The 19,303-nt window shown below is 38.9% G+C and overlaps 1 protein-coding gene across 1 annotated transcript in view; it reads right to left on the bottom strand.

Annotated features, from left to right (window-relative positions):
• Positions 1-282: 282 nt before the first annotated feature.
• The window catches only part of LOC308657319 (rho GTPase-activating protein 29-like), a gene marked incomplete at its 3' end in the record, with an annotated part of 85,903 nt that continues 66,882 nt past the window's right edge, over positions 283-19,303 (bottom strand). Inside the window, exons 17-23 of the mRNA XM_081308883.1 lie at positions 18,757-18,896; positions 18,044-18,232; positions 17,647-17,784; positions 6,456-6,688; positions 3,526-3,841; positions 3,288-3,396; positions 283-1,133 (exon numbers count right to left, since the gene is read on the bottom strand). Coding sequence (XP_081165009.1) covers positions 283-1,133; positions 3,288-3,396; positions 3,526-3,841; positions 6,456-6,688; positions 17,647-17,784; positions 18,044-18,232; positions 18,757-18,896 — 1,976 coding nt within the window. The remainder of the gene's footprint in view (positions 1,134-3,287; positions 3,397-3,525; positions 3,842-6,455; positions 6,689-17,646; positions 17,785-18,043; positions 18,233-18,756; positions 18,897-19,303) is intronic.

The raw sequence follows: 19,303 nt of genomic DNA, 5'->3' as shown, positions 1-19,303 counted from the left end.
GATTTTATAGGGAAAATCATTTGAAATTTTAAAATCACAATACTTATTTTATACAAAACTTCAAAAACACAGAATTTAAAGATAATACCAGTGAGGCACTATCATTCTATATGACTAAAACACTACCATTCTATATGACTAGCAAACACGATACAAGGCCAAAAGGCAAAATATACACTTTGGCAATCCTATACGAAAGGGGTTCTGTCAAAACGTTCTTTCAAAAAATAAACACAATACATAAAAACGAAACAAGAAAAAGAAAAACTGAATTTTGACAACCTACACAAACTGTGGGATTTCAACTTCAAGGTCTTGTAACTCTTCCTTTTGTTTTAGCCTGAGTCCTTGGCACATTGGATTCACATCAGGCCAGCCATGCTCTTCAGAGTGCTCTTTAGGCTCAGGAGCTGGCTTCAAAGCATAAGCTGATGTGCTGTCTGCCTCTGGAAGGGATTTCTCCACATGACTCAGGGGAGTAAGAGCTGTGCTAGGAGGCACTGCTGCTGAAGGTGAAGCTGGTCTCTCCTCAGTCCCCCTGACTTTGCTGGTCGGGGTACGAGGTTTGTAAAATGTTGTCCAGTGATGGGGCTGCAGTGTTCTTGCTGCTCTTGCAGGAGCAAGATGGTAAGAATGAGAGGACCGTCTTTCTGATGCTTCTCTTGCTGATCTGGCTGGCATGTTGGGCTTTGTGGCACCAATGGAATGGTCACCACTAACTCTGATGCTCACTGTCATTTTTTCCTGGAGTGCACTAGGCACAATCACTGCACTCCTGCCAGTTAAGTTATTTTGTTCACATTGTTGTCCCTGAGTTTTTTGTGGAAACTGCTGATCAAAGCCATAAAATTTGGAACAAACAGTAGTAGGGGTATCTTTGCTATTAAGTCCTTCAAAAGCAAGATTCTTGCAAAACTTGTCTGAATTTACATTTCCCACATTTCTGATGTTTCTCTCACTAGGATAGCTTGCAAGATGGAACCTATCTACAGACAAAATTGCATGTCCAATCTTGGTGGTTGGTGTATGCCTCTGTATGTCGTTCGTTGCCACATCAGATTTCAAACTAAGTGGTTCAGTGGTTTTACACATATCGTCCATCTTTCGGGATAATGATTCAAGTTCTTTGTTATCTGAAAAAGAAAGATTTTTTTTTTTAACTTCATGGAGCTTGGTTAGTAACGAAGTGTGGTTAGTTATAAATGGTCACTCTCTCAAAACAACACAGTCTTATATATTTTTCCCAACATGATATTCTCAGTCATCGATGCAGAGGAATTACAAATTCACACAGCATTAAAGGTACATTTTGAATTAAAGCATTACTTTTTAAAAATTATCTAAATCAATACAATAAATAACCACAAAGCACATCATGTGTTGGTTAAATAAAACAATAACAAAAAAATTAACTCTTCCTGAAGTAACTTGTTTTAATATATTACCTATGAATGAATATTTTCTGGGTTAAGACTGTGCTGATTTCAACAGGGAGACACTGGTAACCGCAGAACAGTAACACTATTCTATAGACCAATAAAAGCCATGTCCTGAATCCCAAGAACTTTGCCTTCTCACTTCATCTGCTTTCCAGCTACATTCTGTCCATACTGAGGGCAACACACCAGAGAGGACTTGGATGCTCTCCCAGCTGATCCATTAATACATGGCAACATCCTCTGGTCAAAGGAAGGTTGAAGAGCTGTCAAAATTGCCATTCTGCTACTGGTTCTGGTGACTCCAGATTTACTTCCTTCTCTTTCTCCTCTAGTCTGGTCCCAAGGTCCCTGTTTTCTCACCTAGAACCCTAGCATCTCACACTCTGTCTTTGCTGCATGTACCCCAGAAGCTCCTGTTGCTAAAAAGGTGCAGCCCTCTGGCCAAGATCCTCCTCTCCCTGCTGAGAAACATCAGACAAACTGTGTGCCTTGCCAGTGGTCTGACGGCTTTCCAATGGCCCTGTTCATAGCCCACATTCCTCATGCCTGCCACCTGGTCCTTCTCCCACATCCTTGGGCAGTGGTTTGCAGACAGATGCACACCAGAATCACTTGCAGGTCATCATCTCATCTGACCTCCTTCTTCGCCTGAAGCAGCTGGCCTCTCTTCCCTGGTTCCCAGGCAGCACTCATGTGATTTGCTTTCCTGGGCCCTTCTCCCCATTGATAGAAGGGAGCTGAGCCATTGTGGTTGGATGGTAAACACCAGACCATAGTTACAGTCCTGCAGAACTTCTAGCATCATGAAGAGTGCAGGCTCTGCAGCCAGCTGCTTGGGTGCTGGCTCAGCTCCTGCTCCAGTTCTGCCCTGGGCCAGTCCATTGCAATAGCCCTTCCTGCCTTCCTCTGTCATGGCAGACTCCTATATGAAGCTATGTTGGTATGTGGTCTTAATAAAGAAAAGGCTTAGAATTACCTGGTATGTAACGAAAACTTGACAATATTTAAACACTATTTATTGTTATTACTATACCTACTTGGGATTCCAATTTCCTTGGACAGTGAAATAAGGTTACATTTAGGAATGAGACAGGATGAGGTTCAAATCCTGAATCAATAATAATTTAGGGACATGACCCTTGGCATTATTTACCTTCCTCAGACTGTTAGCTATGGCTTAAATGAGGCCAAGGTTCATAGCACAGAAGTGCTAAAAAGATCAAATCAGATAAATGGAATCAATGAGACCAGTGCTTTTCTTAGCAGATAGATAATTGACTCCCTTTGTTTTCAGACTTTGTCAGGCTACATTCATTGATATTTAATTAATTTTAGACATCAAATTTAACATATATGGCTATATTTTGAAAAAATTGGAATTTAGCTCCAGTAAAGCAGTAACAAATGGAAGCTTTTTGATCACCTTAACAGAAACCATTCACTGAAATAAAATTAACAAAAAAAAAAATGAACAAAAGGACTTCGGCCAAGAAATTGGAAGACATGTGTGCTTAATGTGCTAAAGGTCGGCCACAGGTAAAGGGACATCAAAAAACTTTAGGAGTCTATTTTTTTTTTAGTTTCAGGAGTCCACTTTGTTTCTTCCTTGACTTTAAACAAATCTCAGAAGGAGAACAAAAAATGAATTCCAAGATATCTCCTTACAAGAAAGAAACAAAAAATGATATTAATTTAAATGACATTCATTAAACTTTCTCAATGGCTAGCAAAGTTAACTAATAAAACCTTGAAGTTTGAACTTCCCTCAACTTCATTCACCTTGGTTTTTAATCGAGACTTATTTGCAAAGTTTGAAAATATGTAAACATATGTCACATGACCACTCACCAATGAGATATGCATCACATATTTCTAATGCATTTTGCTTCCATTCTGATTCCTCAAATGATGTAGCTGATTCAAAATTTTCACTTTCACTATCTGCAGTGTGTATATCCTATTAATGCAAAAAAAATTTAAACTGAAAAAGCAAAATACACCTCAAAATAAACAGTTCAAAGACTGTTAAGTTATTAACATAAACATCACAAAGTTCTAATGTAATTCTATAATAATCAAAACTCACTTCCTTTGAAGAAAAATATTGTGACTTTGTGGAATGTTCTGGTGATATCACGGGTTTGGAAGGACAGCTTTTATCCACCAGAGGTGCAATAACACCTGTACTACATGTAACGTTTTGTGACTCTAGGAACTCATCGAAGATCATCTGTGAGTTGGTAATGAGGAACTCTACCAACAGGGCCTGATTGGCATATGCAGCAAGGGAGGAGGAGATAGTAACAGGAGCGGTTGCAGGTCTTGGCCTCATGAGACATGGTCCAAATACCACCCCCAAGTTTTTTGAATTCATCAGGTTTTCTTCAGAATGGTCTACTACCCTGAAAAGAAGAACACATAAAGTATATGAGATTTGCCTATTAGAGGTCCTTAATGGTAGTTTACTATGAATTGAGAAGGGTCAAGAAAACATGGGCTATAGAAGTCCACAAAACATTTGTCAAGGGTCAAGTTTGGTGGGTCTAGGAAAAGAATCATTTGTTTGATCATAATACCACACACCAAACTGAGTTTCAGAGTACTATATTAGGATAAAATTCATGTAAATAGAAGGAACTACTGAACTCTTACCAGCAGAAGGAAAAAATACCCCTTAAAAATTTTGCTCCATCTTTATACATACTTCCAGTTTCTGGAAACTGAAACATCACTGTCAACTTCTCTCACAGCCCACAGTTTTCTTTTTAAAAAAATATTTTTAGTTAGTTACCTTTATTTTATTTATTTTTTTATGCAGTGCTGAGTATTAAACCTAGTGTCTCACATGTGCTAGGCAAGTATTCTACCACTAGTCACACTCCCAGCCCCTGACAGCTAGTTTTCTAGCCTAGATGATTCTCTCTCCTGAACATCTCTCTGTTCTACTGCCACTATCAATGTTCTAGTTTTACTTCAAGCACTCGCTGCTATTTAGTTCTATGACTATTCAAGGAGATCTGACGCTATCATGAATGGGGTAGTTTTCCTAATTTCTCTTTCAGAGGATTCATCACTGATGTATAGGAATGCACTGAATTTATGGGTATTGATTTTATATCCTGCTACTTTGCCAAATTGATTTATTAATTCTAGTTTTCTAGTGGAGTTTTTTGGATCCCCTAAGGATAGAATCATGTCATCAGCAAATAATGATAGCTTGAGTTCTTCTTTCCCTATTCATATCACTTTAATTTCTTTCATCTGTCTAATTTCTCTGGCTAGAGTCTCAAGGACTATGTTGAATAGAAGTGGTGAAAGAGGGCATCCCTGTCTTGTTCCAATTTCTAGAGGAAATGCTTCCAATTTTTCTCCATTTAGAATAATGTTAGCCTTGGGTTTAGCATAGATAGCTTTTACAATGTTGAGGTATATTCCTACTATCCCTAGTTTTTCTAGTGTTTTGAACATAAAAGGGTGCTGTATTTTGTCAAATGCTTTCTCTGCATCAATTGATATAATCATATGATTCTTGTCTTTAAGTCTATTAGTGTGACTAATTAATTTATTGATTTCTATATGTTGAATCAATCTTGCATTCCTGGAATGAACCCCACTTGATCATGGTGCACTATTTTTTAAATATGTTTTTGTATGGGATTGCCAGAATTTTATTGAAAATTTTTTGCATCTATGTTCATCAGAGATATTGGTCTAAAATTTTGTTTCCTTGATGTATCTCTGCCTAGTTTTGGTATCAGAATGATACTAGCTTCAAAAATGAATTTGGAAAGGTTCCCTCCTTTTCTATTTCATGAAATAATTCAATGCCCTTCAATATATGAATGGATAAATAAAATGTGGTGTATATATCCACAATGGAATGTTACTCAGCATTAAAAGAGAATTAAATTATGGCATTTGCAGGTAAGTGGATGAAGTTGGAGAATATCATGCTAAGTAAAGTAAGCCAATCCCAAAACACCAAAGGCCAAATGTTCTCTCTGATAAGTGGATGCTGATCCATAATGGAGATGATGTTGTAGGAAGAAAGGAGGATTTTTGACTGGGTCAAGAGGAAGGAGGTAAGGGAAGAAGGCATGAGGGTAGGAAAGATAGTGGAATGAGACGAACATCACTACACTAGATGCATGTATGACTGCATATTTGGCGCAATTCTATATCATGTACAACCAGAGAAATGAAAAGTTGTGCTCCATTTGTGTATAATGGATTGAAAAGCTTTCTACTGTCATGTATAACTGATTAGAACTAATAAAAAAATTTTAAATAAATTTTTTAAAAAGGAGATCTGAATTACAGAAGGCCTCCCCTCCAACGCATTTTTCATATTGCTTTCAGAAAGACCTGTCAGGCAAATCTGAGCATGTGAAATTCCTGATTCCAAGTCCTTAGTAGGTACAGAAATAATATGGTCAACTCATCTGCCAGGTACATAATTTTCTTATCAGGCCTGTAGGTAGCTCAGTTCCTGCTACTTCTTGCTATATTATAGCCTAATGAAATTATATTTTCCTAATGTAAAATGTTTTCTTGTGTCTCCATGTCTGTTACCCTCTGCCTAGTATGCTTTTCTGCACATTATCTACCAAATCCCACTCAGTTCTTAAAATCTGACTCAAGGGCTTGCCTCCTCTGTTTTACCCCTAATCCCAAACTTCCTCTGCATGCCTTCATGCTGGGCACAGCTACTAGAAAAAGGATGATGCTGTACTGTGGTTATATACAGATCTGTCCCCCAAGATTATGAGCCCACAAACAGAAACTCTGTGTTTCCATGCTGGTTTGCCCAGCCAGAGCCTGGCATACAGGGGGCATCCGAGGGAACAGTGTTGGCTGCATGAACATATATTCAATGTCTCCCTTTCCCAACACAGAATAAAAACATCATAAAAAATGAAACAATCATTTTGAAAACAATACCACAACAGTATAAATGTACTTAATACTAATGCACTGTACAATTTAAAATGGTTAAGACAGTATAAAAATTCATACCGTTTAAGATGTATGATAAGGTAATGAAGACTGTTAAAATTTGATGTTGGCAATTGTCTTAGAAGGACCTTGCTTTTTAGAAGAATTCGGTTTATTTCTGCACACATATTTAGATATGTTTTGTCCTTAGGGTTATCATTTTTGGTATCTTGCTCTTCATTAATATGTTGGATCTCTTGTGCAAGGTCCATAAATTCCTTGTACCATCGGAATAAAATCAATGGTTCTGGGAGCTAAAGAAATAAAATTACATTAAAAATTACATTAAATTACATTAAAAATATATCTTTTTTGTTAAAAATCAACAATTAGTGAGAGTTACTCAAATGATTTTTTATCATTTCAGTGTACCTTTGGCTACTTGATGTTCTATATTATCTATAGAAGGTAGGGTGTTGCCCTGTGATCAGTTTGTATCCTCACCACTCTGGGGTCTGAAGCAAGTCACTTAACCTCTTGGAGCTTTAGGTAATAATGAAGGCTACTCTCTAACACTATTGCAAGAATTGAGCAGTTTCCCACATAAAAGTCTTGGACATACAAAATTCCTAAAACAGAATGCAAGTTTATCATATCGGACCCAATTAATCTCCTCTCCCTGACTGGCTAATAAAAGAAATAAAGGATGACACATTATGAGACTTATAGTCATTCAAAGGTATCAACCTCCATTTCTCAGTTGAGGTATCTGTAAAATGTGATTAAAGAGTTATCAATACTTTCCTGAAATAACATTGTAGATCCGGCAATTAATACTTAATTTCTTTCTCTCCTGCAACCCCACTAAAATATAGTAGGCCAATGAGGACTAGGAAAATAGAGAAAACAAAAGCAACAATTCACAAATAGAAGAGCAGATTAACAAGTCCTGATGCAGAGGGATCCAACATGGCCGCCGGCGAGGAAGCAGCGATTCCAATGTCTCCACATTAACGAGATCAGAAAGACCCATTGGAACAGCGGCAGTCTACCTACTGAGGAACTTCTAGCAAAATTCCGTTAAGAGGGGACCTGCCGGGAATTGGTAGGTTTATTAGAAGTGTCAGTTTGTCCCAGACAAGTGGATCTTGGCCGGCCACGCGGGCGCGGAGGTCCAGTCCCGCAGCCACCAGCCACTTCTGCAAGCGGCCGGCCGCTGGCCCAGAGCGGCGCGGCCCGCCCGAACCCGCAGACGGCACCCGCCATCCCGCCGTCCCAGGGAGGCCCTGCTCTCGCCCTGCGAACGGCCACCACGCCTGCCAGGCTCGTAGCCACGTGGCCGCAGCTGCCCGGCTCTACAGGCGGCCCCCCGGCGGGTGCAGAGGTACAATCCCAAGGCCACCAGCCACTTCAGAAAGCGGCCGGCGGCCCCGAGTGGCGCGGCCCGCCCGAACCCACAGACGGCACCCACCATCCCGCCGTCCCGGGAGGCCCCGCTCTCGCTCAGAGAACGGCCACCCCCGCCCGCCTGGATCTTAGCCTCGCGGCCGCAGCTGCCCACCTCTACAGGCAGCCCCTGGCGGCCCAGAGCAGCGAGAAGTGTCCCCGCCTGGCCCAGCAGACAGCCCGTGCCCTCCCAGCTCTACTAACAGCCCCGCCCATGCGGCGAACGGCTCCACCCCCGCCCCCAGACAGCGTGAAGGGAATCTAACCAACCCTTTACGAAATAGTGAACTGGGAACTAAAACCAGAGATTGTGTCAGACCAGAGACAAGCCAGTTCCACCCCTCCCTTCGGACACTCCGGCAAGGAGCCAGGGGCCCGCCATAGCAGAGAGGGGAAGTCACCAAAGTTCGGCCAAAGAGATTCCTTCCCAGTGGAATCTACTTTAGCAAGTATGTGACTCCCACCCACACCAGATACAAACAACCGGGAAACTTCAAAATCTCTCCTTGGGCGTGACCTTAAGGGCCAAAGGACTCTGGACCCCCAACTCCCCCTACTGCCAGTGATGAGGGCGTGACTGTAGGGGCAGAGGGAAGCAGAGAAGACTCCCCACCCTCAAATCCCCCAACCGTGAACTGAGAGGGTGTGACGGTAGGGGCGGAGGGAAACAGAGGACACTCCAGACCCCCAACTCCTCCTACCGCCAGCAGTGTGGTTGTGACTGTAGGGGCTGAGGGAAGTAGAGAGGATCCTCGACCCCAAACTCCTATTACCACCAGCAGCGACACCAATGGTCTTAGCTGCCAGATTCCGAAGGTGTGCCCACCAAAGGGGTCCGGAAAAATTAAACAATTGACTCCCAGACCACAGCTCCACAGCACTGGGGCTTAGATGAATGACAGCGAGAGTGCTCAGTAGTTAGGGAAATAGAGCACTCGGTGGGGCTGAAAGTGTAACCAAATCCTTGGGGAACTGCCTCCGGTGAGCAGGACCTGGCTGGCTGGCAGGAGGAAGGGGAGGAGGGGCCGTAGAGGTGAAACGGCTCTGGACCAACAGGATTGAGAGACTCCCAGGAACCGCCTTACAGGGATTGCTGTTGACACATTGAGGGCAAAACTCAGCCCGGAGGGCACAGCTTTGCCTACGGGAAGAGAAGAAAATGGATCTCTAAGACCTAATTTTATTTCCTATTTCATTTTAATTTTTTCTCTCCCTTTTCCCTCTCTCTCTCCCCTTCCAAGTTTTACTGCTCTTTCCATTCTCCTCGATGCTATTTATCTTCCTCTCCTTCTTTCTTTTCAAGAGCACCTACCTTCCCCTTCCCCCCAACTTTCATCCCAAGCATTACGTCCTCCATTTCGCGTAACTGTCTAAATACAAATAGGTGTGCGCCCTCCCCCCGCGCCTGCAAGGTAGCCGGACCTGCAACCCACCAGCAGGACAGGCCCGGCAACCTGGGAGTGGCAGAGCCGCCCCACGCGCCTGCAAGGTAGGCGCACCTGCTACCAACCAGCAGAACAGGCCCAGCGGCCTGCCGATGTGGTAGGCACAGTGCCCCAATTGGAGGAGGAGCAGAGCCCCTGCCCGCGCCTGCGTGGGAGACTTTGCAACTATACAAGAGTAATACAAATATATAGGGGGAAAATTCAATAACACAACAGTCTCAGTAAGCAGAAAGAAACGCGAACAGTATGAAGAGACAAGGAAAGAAAGGACCACAAGCAATGCAGGTCAACTCAACGTTAGAAGAGGTAATATCTGCAGCAGATGGAATGTCAGATAAAGAATTCAGGAGATACATGCTTCAGATGATCTGGAGTCTCAAGGAAGACATTAGACAGCAAAATCAGACAATGAAAGATCTCTTCAACAATGAAATACATAAACAAATCCAGGAAGCAAAAGTTCAACTATACAGGGAGATAGAGGTTATAAAAAACAAACAAACAGAAATCCTAGAAAGGCAGGAAGCAATAATCCAACTTAAAAACTCAATTGAGAATACTACCAGCAGAGTAGAACACTTAGAAGATAAAACATCAGACAATGAAGACAAATATTTCAACTTGAAAAGAATATAGACAGCTCAGCAAGACTGTTAAGAAACCATGAGCAGAACATCCAAGAAATATGGGATAACATTAAAAGACCAAACTTAAGAGTCATTGGGATATAGGAAGGCATAGAGCTCCAAACCAAAGGAATGAGCAATATATTCAATGAAATAATTCAAGAAAACTTCCCAGACTTGAAGAATGAGACAGAATCCCAAATCCTAGAAGCCTACAGGATGCCGAATGTGCATAATCATAAGAGATCCACACCTAGACACATTATAATGAAGATGCCCAACATACAGAATAAGGAGAGAATTTTAAAAGCTACAAGAGAAAGGAAGCAGATTACATTTAGGGGTAAACCAATCAGGATAACAGCTGATCTCTCAACAAGACTTTGAAAGATAGAAGATCCTGGAATAACATATTTCAAACACTGAAAGAAAATGGGTTCCAACCAAGAATTGTGTGTCCAACAAAATTAAGCTTCAAGATGGAAGATGAAATTAAAACCTTCCATGATAAACAAAAGTTAAAAAAATTTGCAGCTAGAAAACCATCTCTCCAAAAAATCCTCAGCAAAACATTACAGGAAGAGGAAATGGAAAATAACAATGAAAACCAACAGTGGGAGGTTGGACAGTAAAGGGGGGAAAATAATCAAAGAGGAAAACAAACCATATTCAGTAGCATAAATAAACAAATATGGCTGGAGGAACAATCCATATCTCAATAATAACCCTAAATGTTAATGGCTTAAACTCACCAATTAAGAGACACAGGCTAGTAGAATGGATCACAAAACATGACCCAACAATATGCTGCCTACAGGAGACGCATTTGATAGGAAAAGACATACATAGACTGAAGGTGAAAGGTTGGGAAAAATCATATCACTCATATGGACTTCGGAAACAAGCAGGAGTGTCCATGCTCATATCAAATAAAATAGATTTCAAGCCAAAGTTAATCAAAAGGGATAAAGAGGGACACTACATACTGCTCAAGGGAACCATACACCAACAAGACATAACAATCATAAATATATATGCCCCAAACAATGGTGCAGCTATGTTCATCAAACAAACTCTTCTCAAGTTCAAGAGTCTAATAGACCACCATACAATAATCATGGGAGACTTCAACACACCTCTCTCACCACTGGACAGATCTTCCAAACAAAAGTTGAATAAGGAAACTATAGAACTCAATAACACAATTAACAACCTAGACTTAATTGACATGTATAGAATATACCACCCAACATCAAGCAGTTACACTTTTTTCTCAGCAGCACATGGATCCTTCTCAAAAATAGATCATATATTATGTCACAGGGCAACTCTTAGACAATATAAAGGAGTAGAGATAATACCATGCATCTTATCTGACCATAATGGAATGAAACTGAAAATCAATGATAAAAGAAGGAAGGAAAAATCATGCATCACTTGGAGAATGAACAATAGGTTACTGAATGATCAATGGGTTATAAAAGACATTAAGGAGGAAATTAAAAAATTCTTAGAGATAAATGAAAACACAGACACAACATATCCGAATCTATGGGACACATTGAAAGCAGTTCTAAGAGGAAAATTCATTGCATGGAGTTCATTCCTTAAAAAAAGAAAAAAACAACAAATAAATGATCTCATACTTCATCTCAAAATCCTAGAAAAAGAAGAGCAAAATAACAGCAAAAGAAGTAGAAGGCAAGAAATAATTAAAATCAGAGCTGAAATTAATGAAATCGAAACAAAAGAAACAATTGAAAAAAATTGATAAAACTAAAAGTTGGTTCTTTGAAAAAATAAATAAGATCGACAGACCCTTAGCCATGCTAACGAAGAGAAGAAGAGAGAGAACTCAAATTACTAGCATACAGGATGAAAAAGGCAATATCACAACAGACACTTCAGAAATACAGAAGATAATCAGAAATTATTTTGAATCCTTATACTCCAATAAAATAGAAGATAGTGAAGGCATCGATAAATTTCTTAAGTCATATAATCTGCCCAGATTGAGACAGGAGGATATAGACAACCTAAACAGACCAATATCAATTGAGGAAATAGAAGAAACCATCAAAAGATTACCAACTAAGAAAAGCCCAGGACCGGATGGGTATACAGCAGAGTTTTACAAAACCTTTAAAGAGGAACTAATACCAATACTTTTCAAGCTATTTCAGGAAATAGAAAAAGAGGGAGAACTTCCAAATTCATTCTACGAGGCCAACATCACCCTGATTCCTAAACCAGACAAAGACACTTCAAAGAAAGAAAACTACAGACCTATATCTCTAATGAACCTAGATGCAAAAATCCTCAATAAAATTCTGGCGAATCGGATACAAAATCATATCAAAAAAATTGTACACCATGATCAAGTAGGATTCATCCCTGTGATGCAAGGCTGGTTCAATATACGGAAATCAATAAATGTTATTCACCACATCAATAGACTTAAAAATAAGAACCATATGATCATCTCGATAGATGCGGAAAAAGCATTTGACAAAGTATAGCATCCCTTTTTGTTCAAAACTCTCAAAAAAATAGGGATAACAGGAACATACCTCAACATTGTAAAAGCAATCTACGGTAAGCCCCAGGCTAGCATCATTCTGAATGGAGAAAAATTGAAGGCATTACCTCTAAAATCTGGAACAAGACAGGGATGCCCTCTCTCACCACTTCTGTTCAACATAGTTCTCGAAACACTAGCCAGAGCAATTAGACAGACGAAAGAAATTAAAGGCATAAAAATAGGAAAAGAAGAACTTAAACTATCACTATTTGCAGATGACATGATTCTATACCTAGTAGACCCAAAAGGGTCTACAAAGAAACTATTAGAGCTAATAAATGAATTCAGCAAAGTGGCAGGATATAAAATCAACACGCATAAATCAAAGGCATTCCTGTATATCAGCGACAAACCCTCTGAAATGGAAATGAGGACAACCACTCCATTCACAATATCCTCAAAAAAAATAAAATACTTGGGAATCAACCTAACAAAAGAGGTGAAAGATTTATACAATGAAAACTACAGAACCCTAAAGAGAGAAATTGAAGAAGATCTTAGAAGATGGAAAAATATACCCTGTTCATGGATAGGCAGAACTAACATCATCAAAATGGCGATATTACCAAAAGTTCTCTATAGGTTTAATGCAATGCCAATCAAAATCCCAATGGCATTTCTTGTAGAAATAGAGAAAGCAATCATGAAATTCATATGGAAAAATAAAAGACCCAGAATAGCAAAAACAATGCTAAGCAGGAAGTGTGAATCAGGTGGTATAGCGATACCAGACTTCAAACTATACTACAGAGCAATAGTAACAAAAACAGCATGGTACTGGTACCAAAACAGGCGGGTGGACCAATGGTACAGAATAGAGGACACAGAAACCAACCCACAAAACTACACCTTTCTTATATTTGATAAAGGGGCTAAAAGCATGCAATGGAGGAAGGATAGCATCTTCAACAAATGGTGCTGGGAAAACTGGAAATCCATATGCAACAAAATGAAACTGAATCCCTTTCTCTCGCCATGCACAAAAGTTAACTCAAAATGGATCAAGGAGCTTGATATCAAACCAGAGACAAGGCATCTGATAGAAGAAAAAGTTAGCTACGACCTACACACTGTGGGGTCGGGCTCCAAATTCCTCAACAGGACACCCATAGCACAAGAATTAATATCTAGAATCAACAAATGGGACTTGCTCAAACTAAAAAGTTTTTTCTCAGCAAAAGAAACAATAAGAGAGGTAAATAGGGAGCCTACATCATGGGAACAAATCTTACTCCTCCCAATTCAGATAGAGCCCTAATATCCAGAGTATATAAAGAACTCAAAAAATTATACAATAAGATAACAAATAACCCAATCAACAAATGGGCCAAGGACCTAAACAGACACTTCTCAGAGGAGGACATACAATCAATCAACAAGTACATGAAAAAATGCTCACCATTGCTAGCAGTCAGAGAAATGCAAATCAAAACCACCCTAAGATATCATCTCACTCCAGTAAGACTGGCAGCCATTATGAAGTCAAACAAACAACAAGTGCTGGCGAGGATGTGGGGAAAAGGGTACACTTATTCATTGTTGGTGGGACTGCAAATTGGTGCAACCAATTTGGAAAGCAGTATGGAGATTTCTTGGAAAGCTGGGAATGGAACCACCATTTGATCCAGCTATTCCCCTTCTGGGTCTATTCCCTAAAGACCTAAAAAGAGCATGCTACAGGGACACTGCTACATCGATATTCATAGCAGCACAATTCACGATAGCAAGACTGTGGAAGCAACCTAGATGCCCTTCAATAGACAAATGGATAAAAAAAAATGTGGCATTTATACACAATGGAGTATTACTCTGCATTAAAAAATGACAAAATTATAGAATTTGGAGGGAAATGGATGGCATTAGAGCAGATTATGCTAAGTGAAGCTAGCCAATCCCTAAAAAACAAATGCCAAATGTCTTCTTTGATATAAGGAGAGTAACTAAGAACAGAGTAGGGAAGAAGAGCATGAGAAGATGACTAACATTAAACAGGGATGAGAGGTGGGAGGGACAGGGAGAGAGAAGCGAAATTGCTTGGAAATGGAAGGAGACCCTTAGGGTTATACAAAATTACATACAAGAGGAAGTGAGGGGAAAGGGAAAAATAATACAAGGGGGAGAAATGAATTACAGTAGAGGGGGTAAAGAGAGAAGAGGGGAGGGGAGGGGAGGGAAGGGGGGATAGTAGAGGATAGGAAAGGCAGCAGAATACAACAGACATGAGTATGTCAATATGTAAATCAGTGGAAGTGTAACTGATGTGACTCTGCAATCTGTATATGGGGTAAAAATGGGAGTTCATAACCCACTTGAATCAAAGTGTGAAATATGATATATCAAGAACTATGTAATGTTTTGAACAACCAATAAAAAAAAAAACAAGTCCTGATGCAACAGTTACAAGAAAGCTGACCCCTTATCATTCAACATGATTTTCAGAATCCTAAAGGGACTTGGACAATAAGTACCAGGTCCTCTGACCCCGGGGTAGGGTGCAGGTGGGCCAGCTGAGACAGCTTAGCTCTCTATAGAATCCTGTCTCCACTCCATGTTCTCAAGCAATCTCCTTCCTAAAAATCTGGAAATGTTTTCTCTGGGCAACATGATACAGAGGCTCTCTGAATGGGGGCAATGCCAAACCTAAGGAACAGGGAGGTTACTGTCTGAAAATGGGGATTTGTTGGCTGTATGCACACTGAATGCACAGATCCTGCAATCATCGTTCCCACCCTGGCTCCCACAGCATTGGTACCGTATCTCTAGGCAAGGAAAACCCTTTTCCAGGGGGATCAAACCAGTCCAAGAGCAGGGAACTAGAGACATGTAATCAGGCATATATCAAACGGTCCATCTAGACCACTTTATAATAAAGTTCCAAGTTTTTAAAAAGCCTTGATGTGTTTGAGAGCTTCCAAAGAGATTTCAAGTCCAAAATCTAACATAACTAGACATCATTAAAGACAAAAATCAAAATGGGTATAAAAAAACAAATTGAAGGCCTAAAACTATGCTGTCAATATGCTGACCACTAGTCATATATGGTGAAAAAGTACTGGAAGTATAACTGATCAAAATTAAGATGTGCTCTAAATGAAAAAATAGATACTAGATTTCAAAGACTAAGAGCTCAAATATAAATCAATAAATAAATATCTCATAATTTTAAAATAATATTCAAAATGTTAAATAATATATTAAAATTAACTTTACCTATTTTTAAAATTTTATATGGCTATAGAAAATTTAATGTTATATATGAGGGTCACATTGTATTTATTCAGAGGGTTAGAGACTAAATAGAGAAAAGAACCCTTACAAAAAAATCTATGACTATCCACAGGAAAATAGCATGATATAGTCATTTTAAAAAAATGTTATCAAAGGAATAGAAAATCATAATTCTTGAAAATTAAAATATGATCTCAGGAATGAAGTAATTTATATTAGTCAAGAAGATAAAGCTGAGGAAATATCTTAGAAAGTTATTGAAGAAAGAAAGAAGAAGAATAGAGGAAAGGTAAGGGAACTAGAGAACCTGTATGGGTTATTGAGTATGCAAACAAGAGCTTCAACTAGAGAGTACAAAGAAAGAGGGGGAAATGGGCAATAAAAATCAAGAAAAGTTCAAAGAACTAAAGCACTGACAACTATCAGAGCTCATGGAGTGGCCAGAATAGTGGATGGAAATATATCCACATCATTATTCATCACTGTAAAATCTTAGAATAATGTGGCATGGGAGAGATTCTATTAGCTATACAGGGACAAAACAATAGGCACAGAGTTAGGAATGAAATAAGATGGATTCACAGTGTGAACAGAACAACAACAACAAAAAAAAAACCTTGCCTTCAAAATTCAGAGGAAAAAGAATTTCCAGCCTACAATACTAAAAAGTCCCACACTATCTACACTAGTCCATTTCTGTCAAGACAGGAGGAAAACATTTACGGATGAAAAGGTTTCAAATATTTAATCCTACTTAAAGGACAGACATAACCAAAACAGAATACCCCCCAAACAAGGAAAACAGGAGAAGTGTTCCATCACAAAAGAGAGGAGAGGAGAATGGATCTCAGGATGACAGCTAATAACCAAATTAAAAAGGATCTGCAAGGGAGCAAAAGAACAACAGAGAAGGACAGATCAAGGACTTATCAGCATGACTCTATGATTATCTCTTCATTTTCACCCAGGGATAGATGCCAGCTGGATCTGACCCAAATCATTTTGTACTTGGCTCATGACAAAATGCCAATTAAGTTCCTGTAACCCCTCTGTAAGCTGCTGCCTAAAGCCAGCAACGTCACTTCACTCCACAGATGTGTGTGTGTGTGTGTGTGTGTGTGTGTGTGTGTGTGTGTGTTTACCTATTCCCGCAAACTGCAGGTATAACGGTGAACATAGAAAATGACAATATAGGACAGCCCACTCCCTGACCATATTCCTGCTAGACTTCTAGTATCCACCTTATAGGAAGAGTTATGCCTGATGCCCCAAATATTATGAACTTCATGGCCTTGCCTACTAACCTCCCCAAATAGCTATTTTGAAACATCACTGAAGGCAAAGCTAGACTATGATCTAGATACTGTCCTACTTATTGAATATTCCTAACAGTGTGAACACTGGCCTTTACTTATACAGATACATTTATGCTTTTAGTCAGTGTTCTAAAACTTAAAGATAACAAAAACTTAATGAGTGTTATTTATTCCTGTATGTTTATCCCTTTAACATGGTTAGGAGGGACCTCCGAGATGGAGTTGGGAGGCTGCAACATGGAAGAGGTACATGGAAGTCTTGTACAAGGAATAGTAATATTTTATTTTCTTAAGTGGAATTTGTTTTTATTATTATTGTTCTTTAAATTGTACGTATATTTTATATACATTTTATGATCTGTACATTAATAATGAGAAAAACATCAACATGGGAGGATCAGTGGAGTGGAGTGGGGAGATAAAGGGAGGAAAAAAGAGGACCGAAGTAGAGTGAGTCAGATCTATGCATGTATGAAATTGTCAGGATAAACCTAGCTACTATGTATAAATATAATGCTCTAATCAAAAAAATAGAAAGACATCGACATAATCTGTGCCAATGAAAATATATGAAATATAAAATATATTTTTGCTCTTTTTATTTGATGTAGTTTACAATAAAAACTTTACCTGTCGAAGGTATAATTTTAAGGCTTCACAGATGTCGTGTGAATTAAATTCTGACATGTCTACCAAATGCATTCCATTCTCCAAAGCTTGACACAGTTTTGCAGTTTTTGCTTTGTTTCCACTGACACGATAAATTCCCTTGAATAGAAAAGAAAAAAAATGATGCAAAATTCTACTTAAGTACAAAGGGCTAAATTTAGACATCTAAACATATTTGATGTATCTCCTTCAATTTGTATTAGTATTTTAGGAAAAAAACAAGTTAAAGTCAAATAAATTAACATTTCCCAAATAAATGTGAATAAATTCAGTTATTAAAAACAGAGAGTATTGATTTTTCTTAAAGTCTCTTTTTCATTAAAACAAATCACACAGGCATTATGTTTTAACAACATACCTGTAAACACAAGGCTCTCTTTTCAATCTCTGAAGCACATATTTTGAGTATAAAAGGAATGCCATCTGGCTCTTTTTTTGTAACTCGTGTGAATTCTGCTCCAAATAAGTGTGTTTTCCCCAGAAGTTTCCGGTGACCACAAAAGATAACTAAGTTTTCCATACATTTATGATGACAAACAAGGAGACACTACAAGAAAATGATATTTTAAAACTGATTAACTCACCCTAAAACTATTCAAAACTAAGCAAACTACAGCCAGACTAATAACAACAAAAACGAGTTAAAAAGTATTACTTGTGGTTTATGAAATACATTTAACAGCAAAACAATGTAGAAAACTATAGAAGATAAACTGTGGGACTTTATTAAAAATGTACTGGCAGAGCCAGGTGTGATGGCATATGCCTATGATTCCAGCTACTTGAGGGGTTGAAACAGGAAGATCACAAGTTGAAGGCCAGCTCAACATAGAAAGACCCCCATTTCAAAACACAATTTAAAAAGGGTGGGGATATTGCTCAGGGGTAGAGTGCTTGCCTGGCATGCACAAGACCCTGAGTTTAATTCCCAGGAGTATAAACAACAAATTTATATATATTTAATACTTGTGTGTGAATACACACACATCTCCTAATAAGTAAAACCATAACAAAAAAAAAAGTATATAGCAAAAAAATAAGGGGGCCAATGTGATTCCAAAAAGATCTTACCTCCTTACATTTAACACCTTGGAACACTACAATGCCTTCACAATATCTGCATTTTGAGGGGGATTTCAATTTTCGGAACTTGTGAGTAACAGCTGCCTTTGACATCAATGGTTTCTTAAATGCTCCAAGGGAACTGGGTTCTTATAACAGAAATATAAGAAGGGTAAAATGACAAAAAAAAAATACTACATGATATTGTACTTGGAATAATTTTTAGACTTTGAGATTATTCATATATTATAAAAAGTTATTATTTTGAGTTTCTAACATGAAAAAAATCTCCTTTATAGATCTCTTTTATAAAACACAAACTTTTACTCAACATTTTATCCATGAGTAAAAATCACCATCAAATCAATAAAATTTTTAAGATACTATGGCATAATGTTTTTAGAATCAGCACATTTAAGCCAGGCACAATGGTGTATGCCTGTGATCCTAGCAACTCAGGGGGCTAAGGCAGGAGAATCACAAGTTTGACGCCCACCTCAGCAACTCAGTGAGACACTGTCTTGAAATTAAAAATGAAAAAGGCTGAGGATTACAG

This window comes from Spermophilus citellus (assembly GCF_964194105.1).
Source record: "Spermophilus citellus genome assembly, chromosome: 9".
Classification (NCBI taxonomy): domain Eukaryota; kingdom Metazoa; phylum Chordata; class Mammalia; order Rodentia; family Sciuridae; genus Spermophilus; species Spermophilus citellus.
Note: the sequence above shows the minus strand (reverse complement) of the source record. Positions and strands in the feature narration are given on the sequence as shown.